Source organism: Grammomys surdaster, unplaced genomic scaffold, assembly GCF_004785775.1.
Source record: "Grammomys surdaster isolate TR1022 unplaced genomic scaffold, NIH_TR_1.0 130, whole genome shotgun sequence".
NCBI lineage: Eukaryota > Metazoa > Chordata > Mammalia > Rodentia > Muridae > Grammomys > Grammomys surdaster.
The window spans coordinates 2,431,137-2,445,229 of NW_021604588.1; the positions used below are offsets into that span (position 1 = coordinate 2,431,137).

Genomic DNA, 14,093 nt, shown 5'->3' on the forward strand with positions numbered 1-14,093 from the left:
GGAGGTGTGGAGGTGGGGAGGTGGGGAGGTGGGGAGGTGGGGAGGTGGGAGTGGAGACAAAAGAATCCCTGGAGCTCAAGGGCCAGTCTACATAGACTAACTAACTGGTAAGCTCTAGGCCAATGAGCATCCCTGTCTCAGAGAAAGAAGGTAGGCAGCTTCTCAATAATGGCACTCAGAGGAGGTCCTTTGTTTCTAATGCATATACATTAACACATAAACATGTGAGGAAAAAAAGTATGTGCACACACACAATGATAGTCCTTTAAAAAAAAAAGCTTTCGCTGGATATAGTAATATTCACCTAGAGTCCTAGTGCTCAAAGGGCCAAGACAAGAGGATCACACATTCAAATTCAAGGCCAGTCTGAGCTACATAGGAAGATACTGTCTTAAAAGACAAAAATGAATAATTGAGTTTATAGAGTAAATAATATCTTTAACACAAGACCATTAAGATATTAATCTGCCTAGCAAGTCAGTGCACGCCTTTAATCCCAGCACTTGGGAGGCAGAGGCAGGTGGATTTCTGAGTTCGAGGCCAACCTGGTCTACAGAGTGAGTTCCAGGACAGCCAGGGCTACACAGAGAAACCCTGTCTTGAAAAACCAAACCAAACAAACAAAAAAGACATTAATTTTTTAAAAATATTTTCAGCATGGTATATAGCCTACCTGTAATTCTAGTACTTGTGAGGCTGAGGCAGAACCATGACTTTAAAGCTAGCTTAGGCTATAAAAAAGACCTTGTGTTCCTAACGTATGTGTGCATGTATACACACCTTTTCATAGAGGCTGGTATATCAGGCTTATAACTCCAGCTACTTGACAGGTCAAGAAAGAAAGTCCCCAACTTTGAGGCAATTTTGGGTGACTTAGCAAGACACCTTAAGTGAGGCCTTAGTTTCAAAATAAATAAAAGAAAGAAAAGAGAAAGAGACAACCTAGAAAGATTGAGTATGGTATCATTCTACTCAGAGATATAAATACCAAAAAGCTTATTTTGCTTTTGTCAAAGTAATAGAACCTAATATGTTGGCTGTTGTAACAGAAAGTAGCATGTCATATCATTCCATGTTTATCATGAGGTTTTTCTATACTCAAGATTTATAGCTCAAATATAATAGACTCAAAATTAAAAAAAGAATTTTAGAGGTCATGATTTAGATTTTCAAATTTCAAAAAATATAATCTGTACACAATTAAATGCTAATTATCAGGTAAAGATTACATGTGATGTCATCAACAAGGTATGCAAAATGATTCTCTGAAGAACAAAATAAGCATTGGCCTCAATATTCCCTCAAATTACCTCATAAGCTCAGTGCAGTGTTTAAAGTCTTAAATGTAGGTTTAATTTCTTCTATTATATTCGTCTTACTAAGACTTACAAAAGAAACAAAATCTCTACTTCGCACAAAAGTATATGTTTCATTAAACTATGCAGGGTTACTCACCGCCCATGTCTTAGTCAACCTGAAAATCGGTGCACTCTGTAAGCCAGACACCACAGCCATTAGTGCGTGGAGGTTGTTAAGTTCATACAGTTTCTGAAGATTTAAGAAAAAGGAGGGAGAGGATTGTTTTTGAAGAAAATGACTGTAGGAAAATACAGATTAGCACAATTTAGGCAGTGGATAGAATAACTATTTATTATTGTTACTGTCACTGTTAAAACTGTCTTCTAGGGTACCCAGTAAATTATTTTTGGCCTATAATATAATCTTCATGTTTTACCTTGGCATTTTCACCCCAGCTCTGGGAATATGCCCAACTCTAAATGGGTAATATACTTTCAAAGCTGGAGTTAGGGCTTGGTACCAAGGTTAGCTGGCATGACTGTAGCGGCCATGTGCGTGGGGTGTGGTGAGCATCCTTGCAATGAGAAATGACTGGTCATCTATTTTGTGGCCCAAGTCATAAGAAAGGGTCTACTTGGGTTGGTTTCTTGCCCAGTGCTCCTATTATCCCAGGGTGAGAGCTCAAACTTGCTGTCTTTAGTGCCCCGTCCATTTCCTGCTTCTTCATGCTCAAGACCCTTAACATTATGGGATATTGTTCTTATAGTATGCAAACATCAAACAGTAAGTTCTACTATTTCCCAAGAAACCCATTTTACATTTGCTGTTAAGTTTCTCAAAATTTTTGTCATACCACACAATACTCTTAAAGTGGTATCTAAAAGTTAGTCACTTAGTTTTCTCAAGCAACCAGGTAAGCCCCATAGTTAGCACTTAATTGAAAAACCACAGAAAGCAAATTAAAACAATACACATGAAACAGGATATAAACCTTCATAGAAAATTCTATGATATAGCTGGAGAACTAGTCACTAAAGGAATGTATGCTAAACACACTGGAGACTAAATGCCATGCTAGACTTGATGGATGCAGAGGACCTTGAGGGAAAAGAAGACATCGCAGCTTGACACTTCCACCCCTGCTCCTGCCACAGTCTGCAGCTTGTCATCATGCCCTAATGTTTTCAGACCTGCCAGCCCCACCAATACTGAGAGCCGATTTCCTAAAAATCTTGTCTTGCATTTTGTATGTGACTCACTCTACATGTTGGTACAGAGTGCTGTTGGTTCTGTCTCACTAGAGAATACTGCCTAAAACAGATATTAAAGGGAACGATTGACGTGAGCCTTCATTATAAGCTGAACGTAAAAGCCACAGAGTGTCAGAATATGATTTAATAGTAATAAGGAAAACATTAGAGCACTGGGGCTTGCAATAAAAGCAAAGGCTGTCAAACATAAGTCAAAGAGTAAGGAGAGAAATCATTTGATAAGAAAACCTGATATGGATATCTCCTCAGAGGTCTTCAAGAGTCTGACATACTCAGAGGCAGATGCTCACAACTAGCCATTGAACTGATCATGGGGTTCTCAATAGAGGAGTTAGAGTGAAGACTGAAGGAGAGCTGAAAGGATTTGCGGCACCATGAGGAGAGCAACAATACCAACCAACCACAGCTCCCAGGGTCTAAACCACCAGCCTGGGAGCACTTAGGGAGGGATCCAGCTGCTTCAGTTGAATATGTAAGAGTGGAGGGCCCTGCTGGGCATGGGTGGAAGAAGAGAACCTTGACCGCTTGAAGGCTGGATGCCCCAGGGGGTGGGAATTTTGAGGGTGGGGAGGTGGGAGTGGGGGGGGTAGATAGAGGTTACATCCACAGAGAAGAAGGAGGAGGGGTGAGGGGATTGGGGGTTCCTGGGTGGGTGGGGGATGGGGTAAGGGGACAACATAGGAAATGTAAATAAAACATCCAATAAAAAAAAAAAAGAAAAAAAACTGTAGGCTGTATGGACAAAAACATACAAAGAAATGAAAAAAAAACCACCTCAGAATCTATGGGGAAAGCCATTACTTTCTTTAGATAAAAATTAATACTTACCTAACTTCTCACAAAGAATGCTTTTAAAAATTCCTCTAGCATTTCTGTAAAATCTTACACATGAGGAAGGCTAGTCCTGCCACCTAGTGCCACACAATATTAGAATAAAATTGTTTCCTGTGCTCAGGGAAGATACAGGAAGAACTCCAACTTAAACCATAAGCTTACGCTATCACCTCTCAATTCACAGGTGAGGGAAGAATGACTATTCCAAGCATCACAAACACTGATGAAGACTGGATCCATCAACACTCACGAATTCCAAGTCATTACAGGTTGGTCTTAGTGTCTTCCTGTGGAATGTTCCATTCCTCCCTGTGACGCTTAGATTATCCTTGAAAACCATGCTGCTTTTCCAACTCTATTTATTACCTATGCCTCTCAACAACTCCTCAGTGTACCTGCTAGCATCATATGTACTATTCTTCTAAACTAGAGTCTAGGAGACCCTGATGGTTCACACGTATTATCTTAGTACTTGGAGTCAGAGGTTGAGGAACGGAAGTTTAAGGTCTTAAATAAAGTCTTTTGTTAAGATTTATGTGTTTTTATTTTCTGTATGTAAGTGTTTTCCATACATGTGTATCCATGTATCACTTGAGTTTGTGGTGCCCATGCAAGTCAGGAGGCTTCATGTCATCCACTGTGAGTTAGGAAGTGAACCTGGGTCCTCTGCAAGAGCAACAAGTGCTCCAACACCAAGCCATCTCTCCAGTCTGCAAAGTCTTATTTTCTATATAGCTGGATGGTTTATGTCACAATTTAGACAGATAAGATAGATAAGATAGATTAGATAGATAGATAGATAGAAAGAAAGATAGATAAGATAGATAGATAGATATTATAAAGATAGAGATAGATAGATAGATAATAGATAGATAGATAGATAGATAGATAGATAGATAGATAGATAGATAGATAGACAGATAGATAGAAGTCTCCAAGTGAATACTACATGACTTTCTCCATTGATACAGTCTAACATGTGACAAATACTGTAATTTACCATAATCTAACCCCTGACTACATACACAGGGCAGGGGGATGACCAAGAATAGAGAGAAAGGCAGAGAAAAGAAACGTTCAATGTGCTCAACAGGCCTTATTTCCAGGGCCAACAAACATACGGTCATGTGAAACACTTCTGAATGGTTAACTAAGGATCAAATCATACTTACCTTAGCAGTTTTAATATAGTGGCTCAAAACTTCTGCTCTTATTTTCAGCGTTTGAGCATGGAGAATCTCTCTTACAACCCAAAAGCTTACCTGAAAATAAAAATTAAAAAATAACCAAAGGGCAAAAAATTCCAAGATTAAAATGTAACATTAAATTCTTTTTTTTTCTTTTTTTTTTTAAGATTTATTTATTTATTATTTATGAATACATTGTAGCTGTCTTCAGACACACCAGAAGAGGGCATCAGATCTCATTACAGATGGTTGTGAGCCACCATGTGGTTGCTGGGATTTGAACTCAGGACCTCTGGAAGTACAGTCAGTGCTCTTAACCACTGAGCCATCTCTCCAGCCCCATTAAATTCTTTTTGATATATTTGCTATAGTTATTTTTGAAACATACTTTCTTTTCTCTTTGACTATGGTTTTCTTACAACTAAAAGAAAATATCTTGAAATACAAAATAGAAACTTCATTTTAAAAGTTTTGTGATGGGGTTGGAGAGATGGCTCAGAAGTTAAAAGCACTGGCTGCTCTTCCAGAGGAGCTGAGTTCAATTCCCAGCACCCACGTGGTGGGTTAGAACCTTCTATAATGGGAGCTGATGCCCTCTTCCAGTGTGCAGATGTACATGTAGACAATACTACATGACTTTCTCCATTGATACAGTCTAACATGTGACAAATACTGTAATTTACCATAATCTAACCCCTGACTACATACACAGGGCAGGGGGATGACCAAGAATAGAGAGAAAGGCAGAGAAAATCTAGCGTTCAATGTGCTCAACAGGCCTTATTTCCAGGACCAACAAACATACGGTCAAGCACACCTATATACATAAATAAATACATAAACTGTAAAAAGTTTTATGATGTCTTTGAGTTCAATAAAGCCCTAATTTAAACAAACAAAACAAACTTAAAAACCATTTATAAGAAGCTGACAAGATGGCTCAGCAGGTAAAAGATCAGGTAAAAGAGCCTCCGAAACTGCAAGGCTGGCAGCCTGAGCTGGATCCCTAGAAGTCACGGTAGAGGTGGAGAATCAACTCCCAGGTTGTCCTCTGACCTCCAGGTATGCATGACAACATGTGTGTACCTATATATGAATGAATCTGTAAGCATGCGTGTATCTGTGTGCGTGTATGTGTGTGTGCATGTGTGTGCGTGTGTGTGTGCGTGTGTGTGTGTGTACTAAAGGCACATTTAGATCTATAACATTATTAAGTTGGTCAAAGTAGTTGCTTATCAAATGATATATGTATATAGTACGCATTAATTCATGTTCTACAAAAATAGGATCTAAGCATGTTAAGTTGGCTTAAACTTAAGTTTACACAGGACTCAGTTAAGAGTGTTAGGAAAGGATTCATGATGTCATAACCTATATTTCTTCAGTTCAAAATGGAGAAATATTTTAGAATTTTCTTGGATTTTCTACCTGTAAAGAGCCATATGTGTAGTTACATGTATTCTATGAATTTATGTTAATTTAAAATTATGTATTTTATAAAGTCATTATAATACTTGTTATACTAATGCCAATAATGCTCCCTGATTCTAACAAGATTTTATGAACTAGCAAAAGTTATACTACAAATATTTAAATAGGAACTTTAGCAAATATAAGCAATTAATTCGAACCTAAACTGCATAATCAGTGACTTAATTAAATTTCACATTAGACACATTTTAAGACAAATATGATTTTAAAAATCCAAATGCTTTGTCATTTTCATCAAAAGTTGTGATGTCTATCAACCCCTTGATGAGTCTGGGCAGTATGTGGCCGCTTTCATGAAAAGGTTCTTAGCAAAGCTGGCTCTGACTTCTACGGGTGAAGCCACACTTCCTAATCCTTCCCAAACCGACCCTTTAATGGGGGACCAAGCATTCAAACATATGAACCTGAGGGCCATTCTCATTCAAAGCACCACAGCAAGCATTCCAAAGAACGAAATGACAACACACCTTCCAATAACCTCAAACACACTTAGCAAACAACTGCTAACATCATAAAAACACAACCAGACACTAAGAGCCTCCTGAAGTTATCCTAGCTAAACAAAGCAGCCTATAACTCTTGCCAAGGGATCAAAACTGACCAAACCTTTGAAACCAGCAGCTAACTTATACATAACAAACAGTCAATATGCTTAGGTTAACAACTCAGAAAACATTCTATTATCAAGAGTAGCTGAATTAAGCCTAGAACACGGTGAAAAATATTCTGGGTGCTTACTGGTCAGCAAGTATAGTCAATCCATATGCTCAGAGTTCATTCAGAGACTCTTAAGATGGGCTGGTAGTGAAGAAGAGAATAATACAAGGGCATACAAGACTGGCTTCCACAAGTGCATACACAATCAAGGACAGTCACGCCATCCCTCACCCAACCACAACTCACATGATTAAATCTTCTTGTGAAAGCGACTGCATTTGGTGCAGAACTGTATTTTTCTTTTTTATTCCATCCACAACTTGAAAGTTCCTAGAAGATTAAAACAAAATTAAGTATAAATTAAATGTAAGAAACAGCTCAGTTTTCTTACATTAGGGAATTTAGTGAAGACTGTGTATGTTCTTTTCTGGAACAAGCAGTATGAATACATAACAATACTAATTAGTCTGTAAAAGCTAAAACAAATTTATTAGATTATATGCATAAAATTATTATCTAAAAGAATACAGACAAACTTGTATTTCATAGTCAGAGTATGATGGAGTGTCCCCTGATCGAACACCCCAAACACTGCTGACTGTCACACCTATTTAGTCAGTCAGAGCCATCCCAAGTAACTTGTCCCTTTTTCCTCTGTACAGGTATATGGTGTGACGTACACGTGTGCATGTGCTATGGGCTTGCTATGTGGATGTACAGGGCGGAGGTCAATTCTGGGTGCTTTTCTCAGTCACTCTCCACCTCAGTTTTTGAGATGGTCTCTCAATGAACCTGGAGCTCCCATTTCAGCTAGACTGGCTTGGCCACAGCCAGCCAGCCCCAGTCACCCAGGTTCCATCTGTCCCTTTACCCACCCCACAACCAAGTGCTCAGGTTTACAGACAGTCTGGTCTGGTCTTTCACATGAGTGCTAGGGATTCAAAGTCTGGTCCCACTGAGCTGACTCTCAGCCCCATGATTAATCATTTTAAAACATCTTACTCTTTGACTTGACAGTTGTTGACTTCAGATATTTGAAGGCTGTTTCATAAAGAAGTTCTTGATCACCCCAATGGTCTAAGAATAGAATTCAAATGGCTCAAGATCTTGCATTAAAAGAAAAAAAACTTTTTTTAAAAAAAACCTGTACATTAATCCCCTTTATTTGAAAGGAACCACTCTCGGCTGGAGAGATGGCTCAGCAGTTAAGAACACTTGCTGATCTTAAAGAGGACCAGGGTTTGATTAACCAGCACCTGCATGGTGGCTCATAGCTGTCTGTAAATCCAATTCCAGGGAATCCAATGTCCTCTTCTGGCCTCTGTGGGTAACACACACTCAAGTACTACACAGATGTGGTTTCAGGCAAAACACCTACCCACATAAAATAAAAATAACTGAATCCTTTATAATTATAAACGTAGGCTGCAGAGTATGGTACAATATATGTATTCTTTGTGATATAAAAGAAATTACACTTACAACTGGTACAGATAGCTCAAAGATGTCACTTTTGCCTTGCTGCTTCAAAATTATGATTATCTCCATATCATACCCAATGTAAATGAAACACATACATATGGCTAGTATACACCACTATTCAAAATGTTCTGATTCATGTAAGCTAGTAGAACTGGATTAATCTGATTTTATTTATTTATTTATTTATTTATTTATTTATTTATTTATTTATTTTTTCGCTTTTTCGAGACAGGGTTTCTCTGTGTAGTCCTGGCTGTCCTGGAATTCACTCTGTAGACCAGGCTGGCCTCGAACTCAGAAATCCGTCGGCCTCTGCCTCCCAAGTGCTGGGATTAAAGGCATGCGCCACCACTGCCCGGCCTCATCTGATTTTAAAGGAGAGTTTCTGTCTATAAATTTTAGGTCTGTCAGAGAGCTTCTATAATATAGCAAAAAACTATCAGAGAAAAGGACCCATAACAAAAAAAGAAAAACCCTTTTTGTAGGGAACAAAAGAAATCTGAGAAAGAATAATATCCCAACATTACTCTTTGATAGATGAGAAAATTTATTATACCTGTCATATTTTGTTCAAAACGTATTTGTGCAGATAATTGTGTATTTTCCTTGATCTCTTTATCATGTAGTGCAAGCATCAACTAGGAGAATATCAGTGGTTATTGTATTTAATTTTTGAAATACTAAAAGAATGTCCCTTAAAGGACACTACTACCTAATTCTAAAATATATAAAGGATTTGCAGTTGTAGGTAGGATAGTTAAGTCATGTTAGGCATAATTACTGCCTGGTTATTATTGTAATTTGGAAATTAAACATGAAATAAGATGACTGTGAACCACGTGACAAAGGGAGGATCTATGATGTCTATTCTTGGTTGTCAACTTAACAACATCTGGAATCAGCTGAAACCTAAGGAACTAGGTATACCTATGAGGCATTTTTCCAGTTAAGTCATTTGATATGGTAGATTCACCTTTAATCCAGATCTTTGGAGGTGGCAAGATTCACCTTAAACCTGGGCCACACCTTCTGGTGGCAGCCTATATAAAGGAAGCGTTTGCTCTTTGCCTGTTTGCCCTCACTTTCGAGGGCAAGTCCATGTCTTCAATGGCATTAGGGTCTACTTCTTTAGGATTCCAGCGTGGACTGAAGACCAGCTGAGACAGCCAGCTCATGGGCTGAACACCTACTGGATTCTTGGAATTTCTGTTGGTGAACAGCCATTGTTGGCATAGCTGGACCACTGCCTATAAGTCATTCTAATGGATGCCCTTTCTAGATATAGACGGATTGACGGATGGATAGACCGACAGACAGACAGATTCATTCTATCAGTTTTGTTCCTCCAGAGAATCCTGACTAACACAACATTCATTGGCAAAATCCACCAAGACACTAATTGGATGTTAAGTAAGAATTTATGTGTTAACATCTAAACAACAAGAACCTTAAGAGATGCAAGAAAGTAGCAAGTCAAGAAAATGGCCAAGAACTTAAAGATAACAATTGATCTTCCTATGGCTTAGTATATAGATGAAGTATGTGGAACAGAAGCCAAAGCATAGTATCAAAACAATTTTAAAAAATTTTAAAAAGTAGGACCCTGTAGACAAAGAGATTGAAAACAACAAAAAAATCTTATGTTCATTTTTCCTAAAGTACAAATTATCTTCAGAGAATACTATTAGGCAACTGAAAGCAACAACTTCAAAGTTCTAGAATTCTACATCCAGCGAAATAAGAAAGACTGGAGCTCTTCAGACAGGAAACATCCTCAGAGTTGTTTCCATGTGTGTGCTCATTCTCAGAGGAGACACAAGCTCAAAACAGACTGGCAAACTAAGGAAGGAGGGGGTGGCTCAGTGGGTAAATCTGCTTGCTACCTGACCCGAATTCAATCTCACAGGGTCGAAGAGCCCACATATTGTTCTCTGGTCTCTACAAGTGCTTGTAGCATTCACACACCTACATGTGTGTGGGTGTGCAACACACACACACACACACACACAGTAAGCCAACAGTTGGGGATGTGTAGCTTGGTGGTAGAGCTTATGCCTAACATGTGTGAGGCCCTGGGTTCATTTCTCAACACCACACCAATAAAGAAAAACAGAAGATGTAAGATCTTCAAACTGAGCAAGCTGCCATAGGAAAACAACATAATTGGAAACCTACTGATTAAAGTAAAGAGTAATCCTGAGATCTTAGGAACAGGCAAGAGAAGAAGTCAGAAATTTCAAAAGGCAGGAGAAAATGGTCAAGGAAGGCAGGATGGGGTGGGGAGCAGGTAGCGAGACAGTTATGACTTGCAAGGGGTAGCAGAGGGAAAGCACCAAGGAAGAGTTGTTTCTGGTGTATGAGTCTGTACAGATCTGCGTGTATAAAATAAAACATCACAGAACTACATAGACATGCATGGCACAAACATCACTTCTCTATTTTGATATAGTACAACAGTCAAGATGCAACTGCAGGAAAAACCAGGTAAACGGAATGGAAGATTTCTCTGTATAGGTTTTGCAATTTTCTATAAATCTTTAATATCTGTACTATTTTCTGCAACTTCCTGTTTCTGTGATTACCTAAAAAACACAATATTTAAAAGGTGGAAAAAATCTAGTTTTGTAATCTATCAAGTGGAATTGTATCAGGACTCGCCACTTTCTTCTTAAATGCTGACCTGCATTTATAGTTGCCTAGACTGAAGGTAATTCTGCCCTGCTCTACCTTACCTACCAAGAGCCCTTTAATTTCTCAGTGAGAAAAAAAGTTCCCTTGTCTTGAAGAACATCGTAACAACGGACACACGACTGGGCAGACGGCTCAGTTGGTCAGCTACTTGCCATGCCATCCTGAAGACCCAAGTTCAATGCTCAGTCCCCAGGCAGGCGCTGCAGGATACAGCTATTTAAAAAATAATAATAAAGTGCAGGGGCCAGAGATGGCTTAGCAGAAAACAGTACTTGTTGATCCTGCAGAGGGCCTGGGTCAGTTCTAGCACCCACATGCTGGGCAACAACCTTCTGCAACTACAGTTCCAGGGACACCCTCTTCTGGCCTTTACAGGCATTGCACATACACGGTGCACAGCAAAAACACCCATACACATAAAACGATTCTTCAAAAAACCAAGTGCAGAGCAAAGAGGACGGCACCGATCGCTGACCTGTAACCTCCGTCCATGTGTGCTGGCCCATTCACATACACACTTAGGCAGTACTGGAATCCCAGATAGGAAGCCTCTGACAGCATCTCCTAACTTTAACATTAACGCAGATCAACTTGAAAAATGAAGTGTTTGTGAGATGAAGCCTTGTTATACATAGCCCAGGCTGGCCTTGAACTCACTGCAATTCCCCTGCCTCAGATGTCCAAGTGCTAGGATTATAAACAGGCACTACAATAAAATGCAAATGTTTTCTTTCTTTTCTTCCATTCTTTCTCTTCTCTCTTCCTTCCAAAAAAAACACCTTTCAGAATCGTTCTTATGACTCACATGCCTGTGGTTACTCTGAACAAACAACCTGGAATGTTCCAAAGGCTACTTGGTGGTTGAGGGAAGCTCAGTCAGAAAAGCAAGGGTCAGTTCCTCTGCATGCAACAATTCAGTCGGCTGTTCTTTATTTAATCTAGATACTGTCAGTTCATTTTATAAACTGTAATTATCTGAGCTCCTCAGAGCAAAACAGGAAATTTAAAACTTCCCTATTGGTCTCTTTTCTCTTTTTACTCTACGATCTTCCTACAAATAACACTATAGTATCATGCAAGAAATGCATTTTGCTCTGTCATCTCTATACTGACGCCTTGGTCACACAGAAGCCTGTACTGATGCATCTCACACAAACACCCCAAATCTGACAGATGCTTTGTAAGGATGTAGCATAAGAACAGACAGAACTGTCTGGGTGTGCTATGTACCCCCATCAGCTCTGAAACATTAACGTCTGCTCTCATGTGCTCAACTTGCCATTTCAGGCACAGCCAGGAAAGAGAGTCTTCAAGTATATAAACAATCGTAATCATTGCTAAAATAAATTCAGAACAGGCATGGACTCACTGTGAATCAAGATCAATTTTCAGTTGCATTTATTTCAGAAGCACAAGGAGGGTAAAACCCCCACAACTGATGGCCACCTACCCTATGAGAGAATAACTCAATTCACAGGAGTCACAGCTTCTCTTACGTCTTGTAGGTTCCAACACTCTTAAAAGCACTGTTCTAAGGGTGATGATGTAGGGATACCTATAGACAGAAGAAGAGAAAAGGCCAATATAGACCAGCATGTAGACAGAGACCAAGGGAGGTAAGAAAACAGTAGGATTCCAAAGACTGGGGCGAGGGAAGTAACTAGGACAGAGGGTGTCCGTGAGAAGCTTAACTGTTGGTGCGGTAGCTCTATGTTCACAGTGAAAGCTTTAAAGAGACAGGACATACATTTGTACCCAGTTATAAGCCTATATAGAAGTCACCACCACGGATGGAATTCCACTCATCATGTAACATTTTTATTAAAAACAAAACCCTGAAACTATGCAACCTAACAGGGTAAGGCCCTCTTTTTCCCTGAGGGAGAGAAGGGACCTCCTCTAATGAGATTAGGGATAAAGACAAGCGATTTTCTGCTTCCACAGAAGCAAATGCCAAAACAACTTTCTCCTTTGCTGTCCTTGGTCCCAATGGAAACCTGACCTTACTATATCCTAAGAAGCTCGTGGTGAGCATAGCACCCACACCCTGACAGACAGTGGCATGGTGCATCTACAGAGCTCTTCTGTGATTCTAACATATAAGACCTGCCACAGCTTCCACACTCTCACTGAGTCCACAACCTGCTTACATTTTAACGCAATGATCATTTTGTTAAAACAGAAAAATATTTGTTAGAAATACCGTATGTTGCTAAAATTATAGTCTTTTGGCAGACATAAAAATATTTGCAGAGAAAGCCTTTTTTTTTTTAACACATCCTACAAGAAATGTCTCAGGTTAAATTTTTCCAAAATATTTTAATAAGAGTCATAACTAACTAATAAGATTTCCCTAATTTAACTAGCATTTTCCCAGAATCTCTAGAGTATCTCAATCACACAGATGAGTCCTACTCATTCCTAGTAAACAATAAAACTGAGACAGTTTTGAGTATCTAACAGAAGACTAGTTCTAGGACCTCCTGCCAATTAAAAAAATCATAAAAATAATTAATTTGTATATGACCTATGCATGTCCTCCACTATAAAGATTTATTTTATATACATGAGTACTCTATTTGCATGTATGTCTGCATGAAAAAGAAGGCATGAGACAGAAGAGGGCATCAGATCACATTATAGAAGGTTGTGAGCCATAATGAGGTTGTTGAGAATTGAACTCAGGACCTGCAAAAGAGCAGCCAGTGCTCTTAACCGCTGAGCCATCCCTCCAGCCCTGCATCCATTCTACTTTAAAGCACCTCTAGGTTCCTTGTAATACACCTGCACGCTTACTTAGCATTATCCCATACTGAAGTTCTTTGGATGATAAATATTATTAAATCTACTATAAAAGGTTAAAATAAATTTGCATTCACAGTGACAGTGAAGTGTTACCAACGGATCATGCTTTCTTTTATATAGGTTAATTATATGTCTTATATCAATTTACATTTGAAGTTTTCCAATTTTCGAGGAACCTAATCTAAAAACAGAAAAAAATCTACGATGTCCCAAACTCATTAGGATCTTCAGATTCGGAAACTGAGCCTGGAGCTATTGGACTGCACTGGGCAGTGGCAGGGAAAGATGTCTACACATGCATAGTACAGATAGAACTGCTTTTTCTAAATAGTTTTGCTCTGTGGTTGCTTAGAATTAAAATGTAGAATATTCTTTA

General features: G+C 39.0%; 1 protein-coding gene across 8 annotated transcripts in view; it reads right to left on the bottom strand.

Annotated features, from left to right (window-relative positions):
* Ralgps2 (Ral GEF with PH domain and SH3 binding motif 2) overlaps positions 1-14,093 on the bottom strand; it is a 129,616-nt gene that overhangs the window by 72,980 nt on the left and 42,543 nt on the right. For all 8 annotated transcript variants that reach the window (XM_028760745.1, XM_028760723.1, XM_028760733.1 and 5 more), the window contains exons 5-7: positions 6,986-7,069; positions 4,577-4,666; positions 1,456-1,548 (exon numbers count right to left, since the gene is read on the bottom strand). In XM_028760745.1, coding sequence (XP_028616578.1) covers positions 1,456-1,548; positions 4,577-4,666; positions 6,986-7,069 — 267 coding nt within the window. The remainder of the gene's footprint in view (positions 1-1,455; positions 1,549-4,576; positions 4,667-6,985; positions 7,070-14,093) is intronic.